The sequence below is a fragment of the Oncorhynchus mykiss genome, chromosome 6 (genome assembly GCF_057628025.1).
Source record: "Oncorhynchus mykiss isolate SJ-2025 chromosome 6, ASM5762802v1, whole genome shotgun sequence".
Lineage (NCBI taxonomy): Eukaryota > Metazoa > Chordata > Actinopteri > Salmoniformes > Salmonidae > Oncorhynchus > Oncorhynchus mykiss.
Genome location: NC_143027.1, coordinates 68160715 through 68181188, shown reverse-complemented (window position 1 = coordinate 68181188; position 20474 = coordinate 68160715). Strand labels below are relative to the sequence as shown.

The following is a 20474-nucleotide window of genomic DNA, read 5'->3' as shown; positions in this document are numbered from 1 at the left end:
ATGCGCCTGGGAGCGTGCAGGGCTTCGATTGGGAATAACAGAGCAGGGGTTAGTGGGAAGGAATGAGTAATGATCCCCTGTTTGATCTACCAGGCCCCTGTGGGAGTCAGAGCCCTGGACAGAGCATTACTGGGGGTACCCTGGGGAACTGCTGGGATGCTGAGTTGGGGACTGGCCCTTTACCAGTTTAACCATATCTACTCAGGATCTCAAAAGGAGGGAGGGATGCAGGCTAGGAGGGAGTGGCCACCCCTCTACTATCACTGTTTTTATTACAGCTCCTTTTCTGCCTACCTAGCTGTTTGGGTTTCTTCACTGGCAATGTCCTATTTGTGTTTAAAGATGGAAGGTATGATAAGGAAATTGTCTGTTTGGTCACTCTGTGCAGGTGTTGAGGGGAGGGGGATTTAAATGCAGGAATCAGACTATGTACACCACTGCCTTGCCAAAAAGCATACCAAATAATTGTCCTTATCAGATAGGTTTCCATCATAGGGTCATGTTTTGTTCTAGTGGTTTTGAAGATCACAGAGTGGATTGTTGCACAATGGGGCATCTCTGCTTCTTTCACTCTTTCCCACACTCATAAACTCTCTCTCTCTCTCTCTCTCTCTCTCTCTCTCTCTCTCTCTCTCTCTCTCTCTCTCTCTCTCTCTCTCTCGCCTGCGTGCGTGCGCGCGAACAAACAAACACACACGGTACACGCGGCACGCACACTCACACACTTTCTCAGGTGTTGTGGCTAGTTTGTGAGGATAACCCTGACCGTGACCTGAGGCTTGATACATTTGTCAGGATTTCCATTTCAGATGTAGAAAATGCTGATGAGTCCAAGTCATTGTTGTGTAGGCCTAATCCCTCAGCAGTGGCTGGGCCAGCCTCTCCTATGTATAGATTTGGTTGCAACTGCATTTGCAGTGAATGTGGCATGTTATTTTTAGGTCTGAGGTCTGAAATATTTTGTTGCTGTGCTGTGCAAAATACCAATCCAAAATGAAGTTCAATCTCTCCTCTTTTAAAATACTTGAGGATTACTGTGTGCCACTGATTTGTTCCTGGTTTTAATTTGTCTTTTGAAGGATTTACAGTAATAAATTAAAGGCGACGGACTCAAGCTAAATCTTTTGTAAAGCTCTCAACTTTCAATTCATGCAACCTCATTTTGTTTGTTACCATGGTAATTATTGTAATGAAGGGAAATCATTTTCTCTTTGGCTTTGTTACATTATTGAATGAGGTAGAGGAAGCAGTTACACGTGTTACATCCTTTACATCATAAATGGCAATACATTAACATTTTATTGTTATTGCAGATTAATAAAAATAACAGGATTTGAAGGAAATACTGATGACACTGCACTGTGTGCTTTCCTACCATTTTTCTCATTGTCTCTCAGCTGGGAATATGTTCCCTTCCTGCAAATCTAATAATTATTACTGAGCTAGAAGACTGAAATATGAATCACTTATTATTTGACAGTTAGGTCCAGGATACTTAAAATAGCTTTTTGATTATTTGTGCTAATCAACATTGATCAAAAAGGGTGATGAAAAGTGAGTTAATAAATTGAGAGAGCTTGTCGTTTTTCCAGCCTCCTTTTGGCCCCGTCCCAGGATCCTCTCTGACTGTGAAGCAGATGGGACAGCAGAGGGGCACTGGTCATGCGCTCTAATTGGCTGTCACTTACTTTATTACATCATTAATATCGTCCCATCATGTTAATTCACTTTTGATACCAAAGAAGGGCTCTCTCACTCCCACATGTTCATCTTCATCACTAGAAAACACGTCACGAGGAAGAGAAGATCACACAAGCCCAAATTAGTCAGGAAAGCCTGCTGTCCCCCTCCTATGAGAAGCGTGAGAGTAGCTTGCTGTGCTGACAGCCCTGCCATTGGTGTCAGGGCCAGGGGAGAATGAGGGGAACGTTTGGCTCCGGTGCAGTCCACTGCCTACCAGGGCCTGTGTTATATTCAGCACTGTAGTTGGAGGCAGAGGAGTGGGACTCGATGGGCCTTCCTCTGCCATGTTGGCTAATTCATGGCTAGGAGCACAGGAATGAGAAGGGACTCTGTATCAGAAGCTATATGGGGGAACGCTAGCTACATTCTTCATTGTGTTTTCGTGTGCTTTAATTTCAGTAAAGATGTGTGTGTTTCCTACCATTTTTCTCATTGTCTCTCAGCTCTCAGCTGTGTGTGTGGGTGTGTGTGTGTGTGTGTGTGTGTGTGTGTGTGTGTGTGTGTGTGTGTGTGTGTGTGTGTGTGTGTGTGTGTGTGTGTGTGTGTGTGAGATAGTACTCAGCCCTCTGATGAGGGATCTGATAGTGCTGTTAGAACAGTCATAAGACACGACTCTGATTAAACCTACTAATGAGCAGCTCAATAAAACAAAGTCCTCCTGATGTAATAAACACGCTGCTGATTGCAGGAACCCGCTGGTGTGGTAGGCTAATCCTTTTGTGCTCCCGTGTTTGTTTCACCCTAAAAAGATCCACGCACGGTGAATGAATAAAGAGATATGACTTGTCTGCTTGTATGACCACACGAGGGCACTTCTCTGTAGTTAACCTTTCTGCTGAGTGAATTGCAATTTGAGGATTTTTACAGTACAGGTTCTAGTGTAAATTGAGTCTGCAATTATGAGTCTTTTTTGTTGTTGATGTAATATCACTTGAAATATTATTGCGTAGCAGTATTAGAGCACTTAGCTCATTTAGTCTGCCACTATGCCTAGTTAAACTGTTTCTCAACCAGTCCAAGGCCTTTTGCCATTTGAATGAAATATGAGTGGATTTGGTGTTTGTAAACATTTTAGATGCACGTTACTAACTAAAAACCTAAGGGAAATTGATTTATGTTAAATTAGAAACAAATTTATTCTGCATAACTACTGCACTCTGGCAGTTTATGTTATAGCTGAGATAAATTCCTCATCTCTTTAGCCTGCGTGCTCCAGCTCCTCGAGAGGAAAAAGCACCTTTCCTCCGTAAGCCACTGTGAACATATGGCGAGGGGCGCAGGCAGCAGCACAGGAAGGAAGTGTGGAAATTGCAGGGAATGAGAGTTTGGATTAATGCGTCTGAACTGGGCATACCCAGACAAATGCAGCAGAACTGCACTGCCAGGACCCTTCAAGGCCCCTCCGAAGTGTGCCAGAGAAACAGAGATAGCAAAACAAACATGAACCCAACTGCAGCTTGAACAGAGGGAAATTGCGGTTTCTCCTTCGTGCCTGTTAATGACATGAATTTGAAGAGGCCATCGGTTGTGTGTGCTCAGCAGGGGGACATTGGGCAAATACTGCAGCTTCGCCGGCTCCATACCTCTGCCTACCTAGAGATATTTCTACAAATTAAAATCACTAAGTATAAAACAAATTATGAAATTGATAGTAATTATGGTGTAATTTGATGACATTTGACAATGTTGATATTAGGCTTGGGCGATATACCGTATACTGGGGTATTTCGAAATACCGACGGTATGATTTTCAATATATATATATATATAAAAATAAAAATGGGGGGGGGTCGCGTGGTCTGCCAAAGTACGTGCTACCCCACTGCTTATTACTAATTATAAGTTAAATATAACTATAAGAAATCTAACATGTATCAAATAATTTATATCCAGCTCAGGGCTCCGGCTATGCATTTGATTTGCTAACTTGCTAGCTAAGTGGCTAGATGTCAAGATCAAGCTTCTTGGTTACAGCAGAGACATTCAATCCCATCCTAGATCAAGATCCATGTTGCCTAAATGGTTTTGTGCCAGGTGGGGGGGAGTGGGGGGGGGATTAGCACCCCTTGTGTGCACATTCGATAATACTGTATACCCCGGTATGGAGAAATGGTATGATGGCATGAAAATGTGGATACTGTATTTCTCTGCACACAGTCAAAATGTATTTTTTGACTACTTCCATGTGAGTTGTGAACAGTTTAGGGTACTCCAACACACACACACAGCCCCAGTGAGGGGTTGTCCCTCGCAGCGAGCCGAGCCGGTCTCCATGTGACATGAGAGAGTAGCTGTTAGATTGGAAGTGAACAACCGAAAATAGCTCCCTTCTTTGCATACAGTCAAATCAGCTCAAGCTGTGCACCGTGGCAGACTTGGTTGCTTGGTTGCAGGCACTCTTGTTTGATGCGTTTCATTAAAGATACCGTGACGAATTAAAATGTATATCTATCTATCGCTACAGCATGTCTTATTAACCTGCCTGCTGCCTGCCTTACGACTGTTTGCTTGGAGTTGGAGGGGATCCCGAAGGAGAAGCGTCTTGTCATTTGCTTGTCAAGGCCTCTGTCTGTGACAGCGCTTTGTGGATGACTGGATCTCAGTGCAGAGAGAGAGTCTGTCTAATGAAGACACTACTGCACTAGCTCTGACAAACCTCTCATTGCTACATGTGTATGGGAAAGTTTTACATTGCACAAATTAGACTTAATTCAATTAACAGGCTGGTGAGCCTAGGCAGTTGTAGTAGTGGTAGTCTATTAGAAATATTAATTGTGAGGGGGTGACTTTTTTTGTCCGATTTTTATAATGGTCACTACCATGAAATAATCACCGTATTGTTTACTTATTTGAACAATTAATCAAAAATCCATTACTATACCTGATGCCTTCATTGCTTTTTGACAAATGTCAGTTGAGCGTAGTGATCATTATTTAAGATTCTGAGAATGTTTAGTTTATTATTTTAACCCCACTGTAGATTCAGTCATGTAAGGTGAAGTATGGCTAGCTTGTGTACGTTTTCTTTCTGTATTGATGTTTCACTCCTAGACTATTTAAAGGACGTATTTCCTCTCTTGAGGAGGCAGAGCACAACTGGTAAAGACATGGTAATGCATCGGCAGCCACAACTGTTTGCCATCATTTACGATGTTGCTTCCCTGTAGGTCCATATTGATTGCAGCCCGCAGTGATTCCACAAGCGATGCCCGCTTGGTCTGAATGTTTGGTTTCCTAGCAATTTGGCAAAGAAAAACTGTGTTCTCAGTTCTGCCGAATGACTTGGACATCGCTTTGTGATGTCGCGTCTGGTGTGCTTGTTGTTTTTTGCAGTGGTCGTTCACAGCTGTGTGAAGTAACAAATGCATTTCTTTTTTCAGTGGTATTTGCCAGAAAACAGGGTCCGTTTGAACACTCGGTGCGAGGCCCTTTTGACTGTATGTCTGAGGGGATGTGGACACCTGCTCAACAGTTAAACTACAGAGGAGAGCAGACATTGCCAAGATAAATATTTGCCCTCCAATTCAAAGTTGTGTTCACGTGTTTGATTTGAGACGTGGAGGATATTACGTGTTTGTTCCTGACAGTCAGTTGGCAGTGATGTAAGCTCCGGTTCCCCACACTGAACACCTCTGTTCACTCGAACAGAGTACTCAGAACATAATAGCACTGCTCAGTGACTGTGGAATATGTGGTTGCATGTGAGGTTACTCATAAGGCTAAACATTTGCTGTTCAGGCTACCTCATTTAAATTATGCTGTAGATTTTATTTGTATTTTGCACTTTGACACAGTTCCAATGTTTAGTGTGGCTTATTTGGATTAAATGTTCTTACTAGCTCAAGCAGAGTTACAATGAGTCGTTTGTCTGTATTCAGTCTCTATCCATAAATCTGTAAATAAACAATGTTGTAATTTCTTTGATGTATACATTTTGTTTTTCAAGATGTTGAGTTTCCATACAGTTATGTAGCATTTATGTAGTAAGATAGCAGATGAAATGTAGGAATGTTAGCTACTAGCGTTCAATTGTTGTGTGACATTTTTACTGTTGTGACAATCTCACTTAAAAAAAAAGAATTCAGTGCCTAGGATGTTGTGAGAAAGGGTGTGATTTTAACGATGCTCCTAAGCTTCTCTTCCGAGCTCCTGTGTAACCGTAAATATATTTGCCACTAGATTTCTTTAAATAGTGCAGATAGAGGTGTTGATATGCATTGAGGAATTGATCAGCTAGGTCTAGGCATACATGTAGATCAGCAAGACATTTCCTGTCCTTATTTTTGGGAGATTGTTTTCCTCTGAAGAAACGGTAACCTCTGAAAGGATATTAGCAGAAAACGTCTTTATTTTTATAAACCGAAAAGATTATAGACCCTAGAAATGCTTTTAGTTTAACTTGTTTTGTTGATGTTAAAAGCTGGTACAGGATGTTTTTATTAGACTATTCTGAAAAGAAAAGAAGGTTCTGGATCTGACTTTGTTCCTAGGCTGCATCGCAGAGACTACAACGACTACAAAGACTACGGAGACTACAGAGACTACAATGACTACAACAAATAAGACTACAAAGACAACAACGACTACAAAGACTACAGAGACGTCAAAGACTACAGAGACTACAAAGAATACAGAGACTACAACAACTACAAAGACTACAGAGACTACAAAGAATACAGAGACTACAACAACTACAAAGACTACAGAGACTACAACAACTACAAAGACTACAGAGACTACAGAGACTATAGGCAAATGAGTACCAGGTTGTGTGTCAGGCTGCATTTTGAAATGCACATCACAAGAAGGACTGTGACTGACTGTGATCAGTTATTTTTATTTTGTTTTATTGCTAAGGGCTTCATAAAAGTATGCCAACCTAAGACCTCTCTTAGGAGTTAGTCTCCTATATCCAGAGTGCCCTTCAAATGTTATTTTAATCAATGAACAAAGAATTGCTTTGATTTCTTCCTAAATACTAAACAGAAGAAAAGTTAAAGGAGGATATCTAATGACTGCCAGACTTGAAAACAGGATAGACAAAGATTTGCACACAGAGCAGTGCCCGTGCCAAGTTAAATCCATATTTAAGTCCTCTACTCGACAGACACTGCATGTAAATTAACATTCTTTGGCATAGGTTTATACAGTGGGGGCACGTCAGAGAGCAAAATCCCACTAGTCAAACTGAAGCATTCATATCTGCATAATGTCTTTGTCTATTTCCTGTTCAATTCTATAATTGAGAACTAGGGTTCTGAAATAATTAGAAGAGGGTCTTTGCCACACACACATGCACAGCTGACAATGTGGCTGTCAATGCAGTGCAGTATGATTCCATGTTAAGTGTGTGACCAGTGTGCTGGGTTGCGGAGTGGAGTGGATATATGATGGAGTTTGTTCCAGAGCAGAGCAGAGCTGCCACAGATGGGGCTCACAGGTCTGCGTGCCATACCTCTGAACCTCTGAAGCCTCTCTGTTCCCAGCAGCAGGACATGGGCGCCCTATTCCATAAAACCTGTTACACCTCAAACGTGATGAAAGTGATGAATGGTAGGTGAATATGGACTGTATTAAGAGCAGATGAGACCTGGATGAAATACAGACACGTGGAATTGATCTTATAATACATTTGTCAGGCTACAGTAATAGTATGCCTCTGTCTTTTATCTGCTTAACTGTTGGTGTGTGTGTGACCTCAGCTACTGTAGCAGTGTCTCATGACGTTGGTTGTCAGTGATTTGGTGGGTGGTTAAATGGAGCGGCTGACTCATAACAGTAGAAACCACAGAGAGACGGTTCCTTCCTTCCAAGCCAAATGGAACCGATCTGAGTCCCTGGGCCACTTTCTTTCAAGCCTTGTTGTCTGTTAGCTTAGAATTGACATCACAGATGTGCATTTAGATATTTCTTCCAGAGATATTAGTAATGCATTCCACATTAGAAATATAAGACAAAAAACCTCATTACTCCTCAGAGAAGGACTTCCCTGTGCTGTAGATATAAAAACCCATGTCCTTTTCCCTAACATTTCACCTATCAATAGCAGCCATATTTACCTTCATCAGATTCGATTGAGTGTTTCGCTAGAGAACAAAAATACTCCTGAAGAAACGGCTTAGCACAGAAGAATCAAAAACGACATCTGTGAAAATACCACTGGTGTTTATATTCATAATATAACCAGCACGTTCACAGATTTATATTTGTAGAGAATGCTTAACAAAACGTGTCATTCCGTTGCTATTCCGTAGATGACTATTTTAGCATTATCTCCTCATTTGAAGACAACTCTACCGCTCTGTGTTTGTCTCAATCAGTGTGAAGCATAGTGATATTGTGTTGTCCCTGGCTGGTGTAGCTATATCTGTAGTCGTGTGTAGAGAGAGGACCCTGGAGCCCCAGGCAGGAGCTGGCAGTCAGGACAGAGTCTAGAGACTGGAGCTGGTGACAACTAGTGCCCTAAAGAGCCAAGCAGGGTTGCACTACAGTCAGAGCCAAGTGCTACAGCTAGTGTGGAGTACAGCGTTTCCCCCTTTTAGAATGTTATATTATTATGTGTAGTTAACATATTGTTTCACTTTTAAAAAGTGTATTACTGTATATTGCTAGAGTATGCCAATGAAGGTGCCATGAGTTGAGTTGAGTTGACTGCTGCATTCTGTGCAGTTCTGCCAGCCTCACATTGGCTGGCCTCTACATTGTCTTTGGCACGGGGTCTAGCCCGCACATCGTGATTGTGTGATGTTGGCCTAGCTCTTTTTCACTGTGGAAAAGTCTACTTCTCCCCTCGCTAAAGGGCCTGTTTGTTCTACTCATGCAAATGCAGATAGCTGGTGTTTAGTGTGTGCCCAGATAGCTTGTGTTTAGTGTGTGCCCAGATAGCTGGTGTTTAGTGTGTGCCCAGCTAGCTGGTGTCTAGTGTGTGCCCAGCTAGCTGGTGTTTAGTGTGTGCCCAGTTAGCTGGTGTTTAGTGTGTGCCCAGCTAGCTGGTGTTTAGTGTGTGCCCAGCTAGCTGGTGTTTAGTGTGTGCCCAGCTAGCTGGTGTTTAGTGTGTGCCCAGCTAGATGGTGTTTAGTGTGTGCCCAGATAGCTGGTGTTTAGTGTGTGCCCAGATAGCTGGTGTTTAGTGTGTGCCCAGATAGCTGGTGTTTAGTGTGTGCCCAGCTAGCTGGTGTTTAGTGTGTGCCCAGCTAGCTGGTGTTTAGTGTGTGCCCAGATAGCTGGTGTTTAGTGTGTGCCCAGATAGCTGGTGTTTAGTGTGTGCCCAGCTAGCTGGTGTTTAGTGTGTGCCCAGATAGCTGGTGTTTAGTGTGTGCCCAGATAGCTGGTGTTTAGTGTGTGCCCAGCTAGCTGGTGTTTAGTGTGTGCCCAGATAGCTGGTGTTTAGTGTGTGCCCAGATAGCTGGTGTTTAGTGTGTGCCCAGATAGCTGGTGTTTAGTGTGTGCCCAGATAGCTGGTGTTTAGTGTGTGCCCAGCTAGCTGGTGTTTAGTGTGTGCCCATATAGCTGGTGTTTAGTGTGTGCCCATATAGCTGGTGTTTAGTGTGTGCCCAGATAGCTGGTGTTTAGTGTGTGCCCAGATAGCTGGTGTTTAGTGTGTGCCCAGATAGCTGGTGTTTAGTGTGTGCCCAGATAGCTGGTGTTTAGTGTGTGCCCAGATAGCTGGTGTTTAGTGTGTGCCCAGATAGCTGGTGTTTAGTGTGTGCCCAGATAGCTGGTGTTTAGTGTGTGCCCAGATAGCTGGTGTTTAGTGTGTGCCCAGCTAGCTGGTGTTTAGTGTGTGCCCAGATAGCTGGTGTTTAGTGTGTGCCCAGATAGCTGGTGTTTAGTGTGTGCCCAGCTAGCTGGTGTTTAGTGTGTGCCCATATAGCTGGTGTTTAGTGTGTGCCCAGATAGCTGGTGTTTAGTGTGTGCCCAAATAGCTGGTGTTTAGTGTGTGCCCAGATAGCTGGTGTTTAGTGTGTGCCCAGATAGCTGGTGTTTAGTGTGTGCCCAGATAGCTGGTGTTTAGTGTGTGCCCAGCCATGCGGTCAAGTGGCACGGTTCAGGCAACCAAAGACTTGTGTTTTTTTGTCACTAACATTTAGACATTTTAAACAAATTAAAGTGGATTACAGGCCCTCTGAGAGTCTGTGTTATGGTTTAAAGGTTTGTTTACTCCCTGCAATAGCTATATTTGATTCATTGTATATACAATTCCTTGAAATCTGATCTGTTATATTTGAGGGCGAAATCAAATGAATGGTATTGCAGTTTTCTGAAGCAGGGTGAAATGACAAAGGGAACAATCAATAACTTGCAAAATGTTGACGTTACTCCCCCTCCTGCAATTATGTAGCTTACATGGGGCCGGGAGTGGAATGCTGTTACCTACAAAACAATATTGGCTCAAACAGCGTGAAGAATCTCAGAATTGTATCTCTTTACTGATCAGGCCCCATAAATGTAATTTCAAAGGTCAGATATTATATTTGTTCATCACATAGCAGATGTTGAATTCATGCAATTGTGTCAACTTTATTGATTTATTTGTTTATCTATTATTTTATTTTGCTGTCTTTGGAAACATGGAGTTTTTTAAAATGAGTTTTAGGAAGTTTCAGTTCTCAGCTGTTTTGACAGGGCTGGACTATACATCACTGCCAAATCATCCAGCTCTAGTGCTCTGAAGCACACTTTGAGCATGCACACATGCTAAGGAGTGCACATTTTTTTGTCCGTGATTTATGTAAACCAAAATAAATGACGCCGTGAAAATGTGCCTGGCACTCGTAAGGCAGCACAGCCTTTGAATAGAGGTATAACAGATTAGTCACGTTCTTCTACTCTGCTCTGTCGTCTGTCCTCCTGCCAAGAGAATGGCAGCATGCTCGCTCGCCCAGGGACAGACATGACTGTAGATGCACTGTTATGTCTTTTGTTAAACCAGGCCCCTGGAGAACTGAGAGGCCGTTGCTATGAGACATTAGACGTGTGAAATATCTCTGCCCTGTTTGATTAACTGCAGCCTTCGCCTTTTGATTCAGGAGAGGCCATAAAGAAATGTTAAAAACAATCACTTTTGGATAGCAATGCAACTTTGCAATTCATTTGTTATATCACATTTTGAATAGTGTCTAATTCAGTTCCTCTAGGGGTACACTGGTTCCTGTCCTGTGTTGTATGGCCCCTCTCTTTCTGTGTTTGTTTATATGTGTAACCTGTCACTCCAGCTCTGTCTAACTGTTAAATGTCTGTGTGTGTTCTTGTGTGTGAGTGTGAGATTAGAGAGAGTCTGTTTGTGTGTGTGTGTGTGTGTGTGTGTGTGTGTGTGTGTGTGTGTGTGTGTGTGTTGGTAAGGAGTCTGAGGACACTGTGCTGATGGAGTTGTGCATCTCTTCTTCTGACAGGTATGGATGAGAGGCCGAGCCAGGCATCGTCCTCCTGGGCCCCAGGTGGCCAGTCGTCCAGTCCCTCCTACGAGTCCTCCAGGGTAAGAATACCGGCCCACTCACTCTCCGTGCGCTCCCTCACCTCACTCCTCTGTCTCCCTCACCTCACTCCTCTGTCTCTCTCACCTCACTTCTCTGTCTCCCTCTGCCTGGCCTTTCTGCACCACATCATTTAACACTCAGTACATCAACGTGTTACATTCACAGCTCACTGCAGAGGCAGGGAGGGAGAGAGCACCAGTCATGTTGTGTGACCTGTAATTGGCATAATTTTCTTTTCCAGTATGACCTAATTGCATGGCACCAATATCCTCTTAAGTGATAGGTTTAAATATGTTGTCATTTGCATTGGATTATTTGCGCTAATCTGATATATTAAGCATTTGTCAGGGGAAGCTGATTAATGTTGTGTGCTTTGGGACATTATGGCTACATTGTGGAATTTCTGAATTGGGGAAAATTACTCCACCATTTGTAGATCTGTGCCAATATTAGGATTTAAGGTGCAAACTATATTTATGGTAGTGGACATCAATGGAAATATTGTTCGTTTTGGTTGATTGAAATTATAACTGTGACTAATGTTTATATTAGGTTATGAATATTCCTTAGAAATTATTTCAGTACCCGCAACGAGTGATTAATTCATTCTTTCCATTAGGATTTCCAGACTCATATGATTATTTTGGCCGTAATTCAAATGTTATTTCTGATACATGATCAGTTGCGTTGAATTTGTCATGCATCATGCAAAGAGATAAAAATAGAATGATGCGTGACATGAAATCATACCACAACTGGTTCGTATGGCATTTCTGTTCAAAGTGTGAATATCTATTCTGTGTCTCTTTATTTGTTGTTTGTCTCCTACACCATGGTGGTTCTGGGTGCCCTGTATGAATTTCATTTAACGTCAATCTCCTGTCACTTTCCATCAGAAATCAGTTAAATGTCAGGTCTGCTCGGGCCACATTACCTTGTTTATTTTCCAATGCCCTTCCCGAATGAACCTCTACAGGCTATGGTTCCATCGGCTGCCTGATCCGAATTATAAGATGGAGACGTTTGAGATATCTTTGCTTTAGGTGCATATAAATCAGCGTTTCTGACATTGCAAGGGACGGGCATCAGTAAGCAGACAGCTGTTTGTGCCTATATACTGCACATGTGCACACAAACATGGAAACACACACACACACACACACACACACACACACACACACACACACACACACACACACACACACACACACACACACACACACACACACTTCCACATACATTCACACATTCCTTCACACATACCTTCACACAGATACGCACGGATGCACACACAAATACCAGAGAGCCAGAGAGATGGGGTTGTTTGTCCAGGTTTTACAGGTGTTTTATCAACGTGATTACTCATGTAGGCCAGAGAAGAAGACTTGCTCTGAAATAACCATTCTCCTAATAGGGATGGTATTTCTTCTAGTTTCTCTGTACAGCAAATTGCAGGGTTCTCTTAATTTACACCTTATACCAAACCATTTCTTTTGTTATTGGCAGCGCATGCTATTTGGGAGATTTTGTAGACATAATTGAGAGTGAGTATGGACACCAAATTGATGGTGAAAGGCAACTATACACTGCCTGGTGTCCAGCCTGTCAAAGGTTCATCCGGATGACTTTGACCAAAGAGAATGGAGACAATCTCTTTAATCCCCAGGCACATTTGATCTCTGCCTGCACCAGTACATCTGTCCATTCATCACTCTGTCTGTCCGTACAGACCATGGCTGTGCAGACTATGTCTTTGTGCCTCTGCTCCCCCACACTCCTGCGCCATATTCACGTTGAAGCAGTGTACCTAAAATGCAGTTACAATGTTCACTAGCAATGTGCTGAGTGCACAGATAAATAGCCTGCAGCAGCACACATGCATAGATACTCTCTAGGTGTTGAGTACTACTTGGTTCTTATCCAGTGGTATTTATAGCACAATGGTGCTTATTCCCAAATAAGAGGAAGGACATCCTCTGATTTTGAGATGTGGTTTAGATCTTCATCTGAGATTTGATTTGGAAAGACAGGGAGTATTAGGTCAAGCAGTGTCATGACTTCTGCCGAAGTCGGTTCCTCTCCTTGTTCGGGCGGCGTTCGGCGGTCGACCTCACCGGTCTTCTAGTCATCGTCGATCCACCTTTCATTTTCCATTTGTTTTGTCCTGGTTTTCATTCCCTCATTACTTGTCGTGTATATAACCCTCTGTTCCCCCCATGTCTGTGTGTGAAATTGTTTATTGTCAGGTTGGTACGCTTCCGGCTGGTGAATGCCGGGTTTTGTTTTTTGTACCAGTGCTTTGTGGCAGCCGGTACTTTGTACTTGGTTGTGTGTACTTTCTGCTGCCTCACTTGTTCTTTGGGCATTTGTTTTTGTGACGCGGTTGCATCCTGTTTTAATAATTGCCTGAGTAAAGTGCTTTGTCCACTCATCTCTGCTCTCCTGCGCCTGACTTCGATGCACCAGCTCCCCCCTCCTCTGACAAGCAGTGTGTTTGGCCCAGCCTGAAGACAGGGAGGAGTCTAGGAACAGAACCCTTTAAATCCATTAAACAGTAGACAAGCACTTATCTACAGTTCAGCTTTTGTCTCAAAAATCGTATTTCCATAATTCTCACTGTAATGTTTCATAAATTGTGTTCAGCAACTCATACTAAGCAAGGTTTCTCAGAAGAAACGCTTTTCGGAAAAGCGGGTTTCTGTTATTCAAAGAGTTCAGTTTAGTGTGTCTGTCCGAGTGGGACCTGCTTGGGTGCTTCAAGATAGCAGTGTATGATTAGTGGACTGTGAACAGACTACAGCCCTCCGTGCTGACCTTGGCTTCCAGCCAGCCAACGTATCATGGGAAGTTGTGGCTGCAGGCCAGCCGCCTGACAGCCGGAGCTGTGCCCACCGCCAATGCAGGAGGCCCCGCAGCCCGCATGCCCCAGCCCTGCCGCGACACTCACCCCGCACACGTCCATCACGCCCGTATCATGCCTCCCCAAGCCACCACGGCGCAGCCACACATTCACCTGGGACGCCACACTCCATCTAGGATATGACTTTTTAAACTCTGTGGCAAGGAGTAGGGGCAAGGCAGGAGCTGTGGCCTGCATGCTTAAGTAGTGATTTGACAGTTATGTAGCCGGCGGTAACTGGCCCGTTGGTCGCAGTGACAGCATGTGTTAGTGTCTGGGCCGACGTAGCCGAGCAGTGTTTGTAAATGATGAGGGTTCTGTGATTGATGATCTAATGGTCGCAGGGGAGCAGACACAGGGTGGGCTGGGTAGTGTGATCTCACCCTGACCATTATCCCCTCTGCCTTTCTTCTCTCTGGTCCTCCCTACCTGCCCCTCCTCGCTGGCCTTTTCCAGCTCTGTGGCAGCTGTCTCCACCAGGGAAGAAAAGACCAGGAGGAAAGGACTGAGATGTCCAGATTAAGTCGTTCATTACTTACTACTCTTTGTTTTATTTGGTTAAATGTCAGTGGAAACACACCTGGGGGATTTGATTTGTAGTACAGGAGAGGTTTGTATGGGTTGTTGTTGCCTGCCTGTGTGTATTTGTGTGTGTGTGTGTATTTGTGTGTGTGTGTGTGTGTGTGTGTGTGTGTGTGTGTGTGTGTGTGTGTGTGTGTGCTTCGGAGCCTCTCACAGGGGTGGTGTTATTAGTGAGTCCGTTCATGGCGTGATTAACGGGGAGCGCGGCCTGGCAGGAACACAATGGGGAATCTCTGTGGATTCCCTCGACACAGCACAACACTCCACTGCCTTTGAAATTACTCCATCACCGTCTGCTCACAAAAAAGATGGATAACAAGATTTACTTTTTTTTACTGTATGTTGAATGCAGAGGGTACGAGCTGGGGGAAAAAAGCTCTATAGAAATTCTCGTCCAGTGCTGCTCGGTCCCTCCGGTGGGAGTTAATGTAGTTTGGAGGGACGCATTTGACTGGAGCGCAGGAGGATTTTCACAGGGCCTGGGATTAGCACTGCTACAGAGTATATTTTATTGCAGGGGACCCTGAGTTTTCAAAGACCATACTGTGACCGATATTTAGACCTAAGCTCCTGAAGCTGATAACTGTCATGAAAGACCGCAGGAGAAAAAGGCCATTTTTTAAGCTGCAGGTACCGTGGTAGGAGGAGGGCGGCAGTTTTCCCCGTCATAGAATATAATACCCTGTTATTAAATGTTTTACATTAAAATCATTATTGTCACAGTATATAGAGCTTTTTAATTATCGTAAGTGAGTGAGATTTGTTTTCATTCAAAAAAACAAAGCCGCATGTGTTGCGTTTAGTGTAAATGTTGCTTGGCAACGTTTTGAGACTTGCTGTCTTTAGCTAAACAAATACACCACCTAGAACGTTTTTATGGGGGAAACATTTTAAAACTGATCTTGGAAATGGGTATTGCGTTTTATGAGAGGTTTGCTAGAATCTCTTGGACTGGTTCATGACAGACTCTTGTAGAGCATTGGAAGATGAATCCCTGCAACTACGCCTTAGAATTGACACAAGTCACTGATGCTGTTATGTATCCATTTGGACTAAGGGTTTTTCCTAATTGTTTTCATCCATATGTGAATGTGCTTGTTTGTGCATCATGCATGTGCTGATCCATGTAATGTATGTACAATTAACATGTCAACATGTCTTCTCTCAAAAAGCCCACTGCCTCTTCAGATCCACAGAATTACATGTGCATCATTAACCTTGTATTTTCTAATCCTGAAACATGTGGCATATGCGTTGACAGGCTGATCAGGGTTCTGTTTTTACTGCTTTTACAATCAGTCAGAGATTTAAAAAGTCATTTTTAATGACGGAAAGGAGAAAAATGTACAGTTTCAGGGGACAGTTGACCAATTGTGCTCTCCTTCCTCAGTAATTAGTGTACTGTCATAGCACTCAATTAGCCAAGCAGCCTAATAATGTGTTTAATACTCTGATCTCTCCCCCCAGGGTTTGGCAGACAGCCCTCATTATGGTGATCACATGAGTGGCAGTCGATTAGTGTCCCATGAAGGATTGTCCCAGACACCTTTTATGAACTCCAGCATAATGGGTAAGTAGGTGCTTCTCAACACCTCACCCCTCACATGCCAAAAGGTCTCAGAGATCCATTTTATTAAAAAAAAAATCCCTTTAGCCCTGTGTGGACAAGGCATGTCACGCATCTGGAAGTGGCAGCCCCCACAGCCCCGCTAGGTCGGGTGTTTTTCCACTTCCTCTCCCCTCCTCTCCTCGCACTCTCTCCTTACTTCACCCTCTCTCTCCTGCTCTCCATCTCCCTCTCTCCTCCTGTGGTGACCATCTTCAGAAGTTGACCCTCCCCCAGGGTGGAAGTCACGCCATCAGTACAGTTTTCCATCACAAAAGACTGTCTTCTAGCTATTAGAAAAGCCATCGGCAACTTCCAGTGGCAGGGGAGGTGGTGTCTAAGGAAGGGGGGTTAACCAAGCAGATGTGCCAGAGACCATTTCATACAAAAACAGTCCACCATCACCATTGTGGGATATCATTTAGGATTTCTAATAGATGCTTGAATGGCAGGTGATCTGTGATGGTTTATGCAGACTTAGCGTTTGGGTTTGTTAAATCATGCATAGCCTGATTGTGCTGCTCTGATGTTGCACCACCACCTCCATTTGTCTGCTACCAGCAGCAGTATGATAATTCCCTTCCAAATAAAAGCCTTTATTTTGAAGCCAGTAGTGACTCCATTCAGATTGGGATGCTTTTGGAGATTTACGAGATTGAATTTACTGTGCTGGTCCTTTGCCACCCCAGTATATAATCACTGTTGAGTATGAACAGATAAGAATGATGATCACTGGTTAAAGAAATCCCCATCATAAAACCATATTATAGATTTATCAAACCTAAATGGTGGGTTAGAATTTCTAAAGGTTATTTATTCCCCCCTGATGTGATGGATACATTCTAACAATTAAAAGCTATATATTACACTGGCCTTTCTCCTGGAGTCATTGTGATGTGTTAGCACATGACAGTTTTATGGGCAACTGAATCCCCGGCTCATTGTATAAGATTGCCCTGGAGACTGGTTGCCATGCAAGGTGGATAGTTTACGGATGGGTGCTGGTGCAGGAGACGACTGAAAATGAAATGTTATCTTTGTGGCGATTGATCACAGGATGCATTTGGGTAGGTGGGCTCCTCTCTGTTCTCCGGCTCTGGCTGTAATTATGCTTATAAGTGGCACAATATGGAAATGATCTGCTGCAATGATGTGTCAGGGCATTAGACAATCTGATTGTGGGCCTAAATTGCTTGTGCTTATCAGAGGCTGGGATTGGAAGATGAGCCTGGTCTTCAATACAATTGAATTTCAGCAGTAATATCTGGGATTTACATGGAATTACCTAGTTTGGAGCGACCTTATTAAATCAAGCCTGAAAGGTTATTCCTCACCAATCAAAGAGGTGGAACACGCATGCAGGGACGTTATACAATTATACATTACAACTATACACACAGCATTTCCAAGGGAACCCTCTGGTTGTACAGTACTACGTGACCCATTTTTGTTTGATCTCACCATTGGAGTTTTACAACCCAGCCATGGTCATCTAAATGGATTATCTTAATCCAAATCTCAATGGTCTGCAGTTTCCTTCGACAAATATTTGGATGATGTTTGGATACCCTTTGTTTAGATACCTCAGTGTATGTGGTTACTCAAGACATTTAAAAGAAGAGAACATGTTTTGAAGGATTGGAAGCATAGGTTCAATGACTCACTGCCACATTTACTGAGCTGTATTTTTGGTATTCTATTTGGTATTGTATAAGAATGTACATTGTTCTGATTTGAGTGTTTATATTATTTAAGTGTGCCTTGCTTTACTGATAGTTCTGCAGGTGGAAAGGAACAATGGTCTTCCTTACTCACTGCTTTGTGTGTGTTCAGACCCATACAGTCCTTGGCTTCGACAGACCTGACTCACAATGACCAGGAAACCTCATTTGCAATGCTTTTGAACAACATCTAAATCAGCTTTAGTTTAGATAAGAAATCTTACCTCCTAAGACGTACTTAGTCGAAGAAAAGCCAGCAAGCCATTGTCCTGATTGTATTGTATTGTGTGTGTGCATGTTTTTGTCTTTGTATTTTATTTCATGGTTTGTAAATGGAACAGAGGAGACGGTTGGCTCAGACCTGACTCCATCATTCAACCAAAGGGAAGTATGACATGTTGAAAGCAGCTTGGGGTTATTTGAGGTCAGCTATTGTGTATGATAATGAACATGTTACAGTTGTTAGTGCCCAACAGATGGCTGGCAATGACTGTTTATTTGACATTCTATTTTAATGACAGTTACCAGCAGAATATGCTGCATGACTTGAATAATGGAGGCTCATTCTAGAGGTCATCTTCGGTTCATTGGGGCTTTGTCTTTGTACAGTTTGGGAATAGTAGAATAACAAATGAATAGTAAACTGTGTTGTACATATAAATTCAATGAAACTATTCGTATGTAGCTGCATGTATGGGAACAGGAGTACCCAATGTCTTTCAGGAATCAGATATGAATCTACATAAATAGATGATGATCAGAATTACCCCCTCTTGCCTCATGTGATGGCCTTATTGTCTGTCCCTCACGAGTAAAGCCTGTGGGTTGGAGGGTGAGGAATGTGGATTAGGATGAGGAGAAGGGCAGGATGTCGTGTGAGCTCTCTGTGATGGCACCAGCAGCCTCTCTTGGGGCTAGCATAGTGCCTGTGTCAGAGCGGGTCAGGCGGTCAGCCCCCCCCCCCCCCCCCCCCCCTCCAATCCTCTTACTGCACGACGACACATTCTCCTCAGCACGCTACACTATCCATACATACAGTAGTGCAGTATCAGCTCACTGTCTCACTCAGAAGGCCATGTAGATCCCTCTGACTCAGTCACTGACTGTGTAGATGACGAGGTGGTGAGCAACACGGACATGCTGCTCATTGTGTTTCCATGTTTGTATGTCTGCAAATGCTGCTCCTTGACAAAATCCATTAAACAGTAAATAATGGTAAGCGGCAAACAAAGTGGGAAAGGATGGAGTGAGTATTTTAATGGAACGACTTGTTCAATCCCATCCAGTGTTACAAATGCAATATTCTTAGTATTTATAACTCCCACTGAGGATCTAGATGTATTAAACAAGTATATATCTGCTCCCTTTCCCCTCCTATTCTTCTGTTCACTCTACATTCCATGTATGGAATCCTAGAACAAGTTCTAGAAGCTCTAAGGTGAAAGATGATTATGGCCTATGTCCAGCCCCCCTTGCCCTGTCTCTCCCCTGGCTGAGGATGTGTCCTGTATACTAGTGTTTCTCTGAGGGAAGAGTGGAGGGTGTTGCATAACGCAGACTGTGAGTAGTTGTTTGAGGCAATATTTAATAAGCACTAATCCAGCTTTAGATTAAATAGAAATATGCATGCAGATAGGGAATCCTGCCTCTTCAGCGGGTGTTGTATTTACTGGTCAAACAGATTATGATCACAAAGAGAAATTGGTTTAGTCTTTTGTTGATATTCAAGACACAAACAGTAACAGTTGGCAAGGCAAAACACACTTGTTTTGGCTTTGGGTCATATAATATGTATCACTTGAAATATAGTCTCATAATTAAGCAGATTCAATTGTATTATTGGGATGGGAAAATCTTTCTGCTTTAATATGAATCTAAATCAGAAGAAAGATCTGGGCTTGTTACTGAGGTCTCTCATTTACAGTGCCTTCCTCAAGTCTTAAAAATAATTTTGCAACCTGTCTCCTCCCCTTCATGTACACTGATTGAAGTAGATTTAACAAGTGACATCAATAAGGGATCATAGCTTTCACCTGGATTCACCTGGTCAGTCTATGTCATGGAAAGAGCAGGTATTCCTAATGTGTTGTGCACTCAGTGTATCAAAGGAAGGGTATAAAACAATTTTTAGAGTGTTGAAAGTTTTGAAGAGCACAGTGGTCTCCACCATTGGGAATTTGACAAAATATGGAACTACCCAGACTGCCTAGAGCTGGCTGCCCGACCAAACCTTGGTCAGGGAGGTGACCAAGAACCCAATGACCACTCTGACAGAACTACAGAGTTTCTTGGCTGAGATGGGAGAACCTGCCTCAGTCTCTACAGCACTTCGCCAATCTGGGCTTTATGGGACAGTGGCCAGACAGAAGCCACTCCTGAGAAAAATGACAGAACACCTGGAGTTTGCATAAGGGATGTAAAAGACTCTGAGATCATAAGGCAAAATA

At 43.2% G+C, this 20474-nt stretch overlaps 1 protein-coding gene across 4 annotated transcripts in view; it reads left to right on the top strand.

The window, feature by feature from the left end:
• Window positions 1-20474, top strand: part of LOC110526419 (transcription factor 12) — a 99077-nt gene that overhangs the window by 7671 nt on the left and 70932 nt on the right. For all 4 annotated transcript variants that reach the window (XM_090238679.1, XM_036980812.2, XM_090238680.1 and 1 more), the window contains exons 4-5: window positions 11136-11218; window positions 16168-16270. In XM_090238679.1, the coding sequence (XP_090094805.1) occupies window positions 11136-11218; window positions 16168-16270 (186 nt within the window). The remainder of the gene's footprint in view (window positions 1-11135; window positions 11219-16167; window positions 16271-20474) is intronic.